Source organism: Peromyscus californicus, unplaced genomic scaffold, assembly GCF_007827085.1.
Source record: "Peromyscus californicus insignis strain IS unplaced genomic scaffold, ASM782708v3 Scaffold_20__1_contigs__length_68692818, whole genome shotgun sequence".
Classification (NCBI taxonomy): domain Eukaryota; kingdom Metazoa; phylum Chordata; class Mammalia; order Rodentia; family Cricetidae; genus Peromyscus; species Peromyscus californicus.
This window is the reverse complement of record NW_026294503.1, coordinates 26,810,495-26,817,392: the sequence shown is the minus strand read 5'-3', so window position 1 is coordinate 26,817,392 and position 6,898 is coordinate 26,810,495. Positions and strand designations below refer to the sequence as shown.

Below are 6,898 nucleotides of genomic sequence, written 5' to 3'. Positions count from 1 at the left end.
TGAGTAATTCTTTTTATTCTGTACTTTGTCTGTCTCTTCTAATCTGTCATCATTGACCATTGCTGTGGGATGGTCTGTATGTCAAATGTGTTGCTGATTGGTCAATGAATAAATCACTGATTGGCCCGTGGCCAGGCAGGAAGTGTAGGCGGGACAAGGAGGAGAATAGAGCTGGGAAGTGGAAGGCTGAGGGAGAGACACTGCCAGTCGCCATGATGAGAAACAGCATGTAAAGATGCCGGTAAGCCACGAGTCATGTGGCAAGGTATAGATTAATGGAAATGGATTAATTTAAGCTGTAAGAACAGTTAGCAAGAAGCCTGCCACGGCCATACAGTTTGTAAGCAATATAAGTCTCTGTGTTTACTTGGTTGGGTCTGAGCGGCTTGGGACTGGCGGGTGAGAGAGATTTGTCCTGACTGTGGGCCAGGCAGGAAAACTTTAGCTACAGACCATCATTGACAATCCCTCTATATGTAAGTAAAGAAATGGTGTGTTTTATTAGCATCCCCAGATTTTAGTTGGTAAAACACACCGAGTAAAGGACTGTGGAGTTGAGCAGCTAAGTGCCAGTCATGTTGTGGCACAAGAGCTAAATCCTAAATGTCAGGATAAAACCGATTTCAACCATCATAGTAGCTGAACAAGCCCTATGGCTTCCTGGTACTGTCTCTTGGAGCACATTGTAAGAATGAAAATGACTAAGTGGGATTCCTTGTGTTGTTATTTCCTTGGGTAACTACTTATTTGAAGGCAGACTTGATAAATAAAGGGCTAAATACCCACCAGGGCTCTTCCTGCCCAGGGTACCATGGCCCTAGGAAGCAGTGACACAGCTTTGCTCTTCATCGGACATTGTGGAGGACATGCTTCTCCACATCCCTGGTTCAGAAATAGACCTCTTTTCTGACATACCCAATCATTTGTTTTCCAGGATTTGTTTGAGAAAGCATTGGGACTATGATAAGTATTATTAATGATACAATTACCTGTTCTTTTCTTTGGGGGATGGGTGCTTCCTTGTTCCCTTGGTTGTTCCTAAGGATGGACCCTATTCTTTTTGTATCTAAGAAATCCTACTCAGTGCCTGGGGATCAATACCAAGCCACTCCCTGACAGGATTGTTGCCAGGGTCTCTCCTGCCGTATGGAGAGGGGTCTCAGACTCTTGTCTGCTCTGCGGCAGAGGAAATGAATGGGCCCAGACACACCTCCTTAGCATGGTGGGAAATCTTTGCAAGACATAGAAGAAGTTCATGAGAATTCAGCTTCTGTGGTGTCCGAGGATATGGGTTTGATAGTCTCTCATTTGTTATTACTTAATTTGACCTTTATCACAGCCCCATAATGTAGATCAGATGGTCTCCATTGTATAGAAGAAATGGGAAGACCCACACTATGTTGTCAAAGAACATATTGACAAAAATATTCAAAAATCATCTCATTTTTTTTCACTTTCAAATCACTGATGCTCATTTCACATCACACACATGCTCTCCATGGACACCATGGCACACCTGCTTTATTGTAGAGCCTATGACATCTGGGTATGTTCCCAGCCTCACATTAACCTTCTTCCACCACAAACCTTCTCTGTGCTTAGGGTTTGGCCCTGTGTAGAACAGCCGATACCTGTCGTCCTCTGTTTCTTCTGGTTGTTAAGTCTCCAAAGCAGACTGAGCACAGTGGCACATGACTATAATCTCAGTGATTTGGATGCTGAGGCAGGAGGATTAGGAAGCCCAGGAGTCCAGAGCTAGCTTGGGATGTAATATAGTAAGATAGATCTCAAGACAGAAACAAAAAAGGTCATCCCTGAGATCCCTTGTGTCTGGATTCCCAGGGGATGTTAAAGCCAGGCTGAGTTAATGATTAAGAGACAAGCCTTAGACTGATACATACTGGGACCAAAAACAGCTCTACTGTTTATTAACTCAGCTTTTGGGAAATTCATCCAAAAGCTTTAGTGTCTAGTCATCTCTAAACTGGGAATAATAATACTAGGAGAAATGGTTCCTATCTCCTAGAATTCCTGTATACTCCTTCACAACTCCAGCTATGACAGGGGGCAACATCTCCAAAGAGCCTAAGTGACCTATTATGATATTCTCAAGGACTTCAAAATGGAGGTCTGTGTACCAGCAGTGTGAGCTCACTAGAATTCTTGCACTGCATCTCTTGCTATGAGTGCATCTTACTGCATGTAACTAAACTATTTATTATTAGATATGTATATGTGAGTGTGGTTGGTTACATGATTATGTCCATGCAGATCAGAAGATCAAAGAAAACAAACTTTGGGGAGTGTGTTCTTTCATTCTCCCATGTCCAAGAAGGATGTCTCTTTCTTCAGTCACTCTGTCCTCCAAGCCTGGTGGTGCTCTATTCTCCTGTCTCCCTCCATCTCATTGTAGGAACACTGGGATTACAGATGCATGCCACCACATCCTTCCTATCTGTTTTTTTATGGACTCTGGGTAACACCTGAGATTGTCTTACTTGTGCAGTAAGAGCTTTCACTCACTAAACCATTTGTCCTGCCTTAGATTGTATAGTGTTTAAGAACAGGGACCATGTGTTGTTCATCTTTGGGATCTCCCCCAACCAAATTGGCCTGTGGATTGTGCTGAACTTCCAATTAGAACTTGTTGGAAAAACAAAAAAGAATCAACCCATCAGCTTTGAAGCATGAGTCAGCATTTAGCATGCACGTGAGAGGTGAAGGGAGAAGGAAGGGCCCTCTGACCAAAGACCCTGAAGGAATGGTGGTCACAGGGAGGCCTGGAGTATTTCTGTTATCCTGGCGACCAGAGGCACAGGGGATTGTGGGATTGAAGTCAGGGAGGCAGGGTAGTTTTGAGCTGAGGGCCCTTACTTCTGCTTCAGGGATCATCACCTCAGGCTTCAGTCTCAGGCTCCACTGAGGCTTGAAGGGAACAAAATATTGGTTCAGCTCTGAAGATGTTTGGTTGTTCTGGTTTGTTCTAGGTGAGTCACTTGGGATAACGCATTGATTTGGACACACTCTCATCATATTTGAGCATATTTGTATCAGAGCATATTTGTAAAAAAATAAAAACACAGCCAGAATTCTTTAATGTCAAATTTTCTAATGTACTGCTAGGGTAGGGAGATACCTGCTGGAACGGGGAAGAAGTGCCTGGGAGCTGTGAGGCAGTCAGACAAAGGAGAACAAGGGAAGGAGATCTTGAGAACTATGGGATCAGGACCAGGCCTCCACCTTTTTGCCCTTAGGATCCAACTCTGAGCCTACTCTCTTTAAGGACACAGGATCCCAGGCCTGGAAAACCATCACCCTCCCCTCCAGCCACCCTGGACCCACAAGTGGAAGACATACATTTTAAATAATCTCTTGTGTGACCTTTAATAAATGTAGGGTGATTGAGGGAAACGCGTCTTGCAGTGGGAAGAACAGGAGTTCTGGCTATCTTCAGCTCTTTCCAAGAATACCATTGTGTCCTGTGTCTGCAGCTACATCACCTTTCCAGACAAAGAAGTGGATGAACTGACCCGGCACATTGTCACAGGGCCTTTGCGTACTAGGTTGGATTACACAGTCAACCGGTGCACAGCCCAGCCAAGACAGCGGCAAAACCCAACCACAGCCCTGGAAGCCATACCTTCAACTAGGAGCTCCACGGGGTTGCTGAGCGCTGAGTGGAAGAGCTCAGGCCACCAGGAGGTATAACGGCAGGTGTAGTTGCCCGAATGTTGGGGGCCCACGTAGGACAGCCCCAGGTCACTCCAGGTGCTAGCCATTCTGAGTATCTTGTAGGGCACAAGTTCACCACCACGCAGCAGCTCCATAGTGACCCCGGGCACCTTGCTCTGGCAGCGTAGAACAACATCGTGGCCAGCAGGCACTTTACCTGTCCACAGAGCCTGAAGCTTTGGTGGTGGCGGTGGCCCTGGGGGGGAGGGGTGCAAGGGGTAGCACTCAGTTTGGAACATTTCCTGCCAGGCCCCACGGTGGGTCTACCCTGGCTACTTTCTTTGCGCTGCCCACTCTGAGTCACACAGCTCCCTCTGCTGCCGGGCTCCTTGGGTACCCGTTTGTATCTAGTCTAGGTGTGTGATCCCTAGCATCACAACGGGTTTGAGATCTGCCAGGCTTTGGCCTGTCGCGCGGCTTTACTGGCTCCCCAGATGGCCGAAGAGACCTTTCAGGAAGCTGCTTCTGGCAGAAACACAGTTCAAAGGTCTGGGGTCAAACTTAAGCCTGCCTGGAAGCTCCTGTGTGGTCTCTGCCTGGATGACCTCTGACCCACGGAGACCTGGATGAGGAAATCAGAAGAACAAGTAGACCCCAGGGACTCCAGGGCTCTGTAAAATTACACATTAGCTCAAGCCTGTGGGAACAGCCCCAGGCCAGAACAGGCAGTCGCTGGTTATGAGTGGAGCTGACATACATGCCTCACAGGGAAACCGAAGCGGGGTGGGGGGGTGGGGGGTGGGGGTGTTGAGGGGTAGGGGTGGGGGTTGGTGGGGTGGGGGTGGGGGTGTGTGCATCTGAATACGAAAAACTTGGATCCTAACACTCTTGAACACGGTTTTACCTGTCACCTTCCAGCTCAGACTCTGGGAAAAAGACCAGAGTTCCATAATTTACCTGGGGGAGGGCACTTCAAGGACCTCAAATCCCAGACCTCGTTAAGGCACAACATAGACCCCCCCCAACAGGATCACAGTCCAGGAACTCTGATCCCTTATCGAGCACCCCACTGGGCTTCCTACCCACGTGGCTCTGCTCTGCTCACCATTCAGAGTCAGCTTCACGAACTTGCTGGGAGCGGATCCTGAGAAGGGCGGCGCCAGTTCCACGTAGATGCAGCTGTAGTTGGCAGAGTCTGACGCTGAGACGTTGTGTAACTGAAAGATGGCTTCATTGCCAGCTGACTTCATCGTCTGGAGCAGGCTGCGCTCGTCGGGGTCTTCACGGTGCAGGCCAAAGCGCAGGCCAGCCTTGGGGGCGACACATCGAAATTGCACCATCGAATCAGGCTCAAAATCGATTTGATTCGACGGCTCTGCAGTGAGCACCGGTGCGGGTAGTGTCTCTGTGGAGGATCAGACACATTGGCCCAGCTTGAAGGCACGGCTCGGGACCCATGCGTGGTCCATCCCGTGCTCTGGCTGAGTCTTTCGCCTAAAGTGACCTCCTATCTCCCTCTCTTGCTTGCTTCTGGTTGGCCAGTACCACTATATTTAATATTGTGCCACTTCCTCAGCCTCCTAGCCTTGGCAAACCCTGGGCGGGCAGCAAGCCCACAGTACCTTTTCTAGGATACCTTGAGAAGCGGTGTCCCACCAAGATCTGAGCCTGACATCTGTGGTGATCCAATTCTCTGCAGGATCGTCCTTTTTGAAGCTCGGGAAACTTGAGGCTAACTGGTTAATTTGTTCAGGTTTTGGAGTTCTGCTTTGGGGTCCCCATCCTGCTCCCTTCTGACTACCATCTTTGCCTTTCCACCTGCCCTGGGTCTGTAGTCCCACCGTGAAACTCACCATCACTCCACATTAGCTCTATAGGTTCACTGTCACTGGACCAAGCTGTATCACTGTGTAGACGGTAGCGGCAGGTGAATGGGCTCTGGTCACCCAGGTCTGACAGTTTCAGATAGAACTTGATTTGGTCTGTGCTGGTGCTGATGGAGGGGAGGTTCAGCTCCTGCTCGCCCTGCCTCAGCTGGAATTCAACATCCATCAGTGGAGCCTCACAGACAAGGGTCCTGTGGGCCACCTTGGATAGGATCCCTGTGGAACTTCCGGAGGAGGTCAGCACCGGTGGAGGTGGTATGACTGCAAGGGAAGGAAGATCACTGAGGCAGGAATCCAGGGACATCCTGCTTTGTAATGCTCCACTGAGAACTGCCCTCTGTCTGGCCCCAATCCTCCAGTGACAGCTCAGGAGCAACTGGCTCATCTTTGGATACTATGCATCAGGTCTTTACACGGAGATTTTCAGTGCTGGGATTCGACACTCACCATACTCCTCGATGGTCACAGTATCACTGGGCGCAGAAGGGACATCTGAGGTGCGAGTTTGGTAGCTGCAGCTGTAGGTGCCAGGTTGGTGGACTAGAAAGATGGCTTGTTCCTTGTTTCTTGCCTTGACTTCAGCTGCCCCCAGGACGTGATCGGTTTCAGCTACTTCCAGGAAACCGTCATCTCCTTCCCGCCTCAGCAGAAAGGCTACATTCGGCAGTCCTGCCTCACACATTAGGAATGTGTGCAGGCCAGGTGTGATCCAGGACACTGGCTCAAAAGAAAGGCAGGGTCTGGGCAAGGGCTCTGTGGAGCAGGGAGAGCAGGGTCAGTGAGTACTTCAGTCTCACTCTGGAGGCAGCAAATGTATGAACTCCAGACTCATTAAATATAAGGGAGGCAGGGCTGGGGCTGGGGTAAGAATAAGAGACAGGGAGCAAAACACCACTTTGTGCCAGACATGTCCCCATCACTCTATAGGACTTATTTATAAGTCTCCGGGGAAGCAAAAACATCCCCACTTAACAGATGAGCAAACTGAGGCTAAGAGATACCAAGTAACAAGGATGGAGGTTCCTCTATCTACTTCCTTCCACTGCTTCCTTACCCCACTGAAGTCCTGCCTACCTGTCTCTATCACCTCCATGAGATTGCTCATCTCTGTCCATCTACCAGAGTAGTCCAAGCCTTATTGGAACTGGTAAAGGTCCCTATTGTCACTTGTAATTGCTCCCAGTGGGAAGTGGTAGGACACGGAAGGTGAAATATCAACATGAGCAAGCTATTGGAACATTCCATCCTTGAGCAGCTGGAGGTTTTTGGTAGCCTCATGGGCCTCACATGTCAGTGTCCGGTTTGCCCAGGGTTCTAGCAGGGACTCAGGGTCTGCCCAT

At 49.1% G+C, this 6,898-nt stretch overlaps 1 protein-coding gene across 1 annotated transcript; it reads right to left on the bottom strand.

Annotated features, from left to right (window-relative positions):
• Nucleotides 1–3,569: 3,569 nt before the first annotated feature.
• Nucleotides 3,570–6,240, bottom strand: LOC128117215 (alpha-1B-glycoprotein-like). The gene is made up of 4 exons (XM_052749206.1): nucleotides 6,006–6,240; nucleotides 5,526–5,819; nucleotides 4,778–5,077; nucleotides 3,570–3,928 (listed from the first exon to the last, which is right to left on the bottom strand). Exons 1-4 carry the CDS (start codon nucleotides 6,238–6,240, stop codon nucleotides 3,570–3,572), a joined length of 1,188 nt encoding a protein of 395 aa, XP_052605166.1.
• Nucleotides 6,241–6,898: the final 658 nt, after the last annotated feature.

Excerpts from the sequence above, each read along its gene's own strand:
- LOC128117215 (XM_052749206.1), bottom strand. The coding sequence starts at position 6,240 with ATGTGTGAGGCAGGACTGCCGAATGTAGCCTTTCTGCTGAGGCGGGAA. Across the intron at positions 5,820-6,005 it reads TGTGACCATCGAGGAGTATG|TCATACCACCTCCACCGGTG; the intron begins GTGAGTGTCGAA and ends CTTCCCTTGCAG. Across the intron at positions 3,929-4,777 it reads CGTGAAGCTGACTCTGAATG|GGCCACCGCCACCACCAAAG; the intron begins GTGAGCAGAGCA and ends CCTCCCCCCCAG.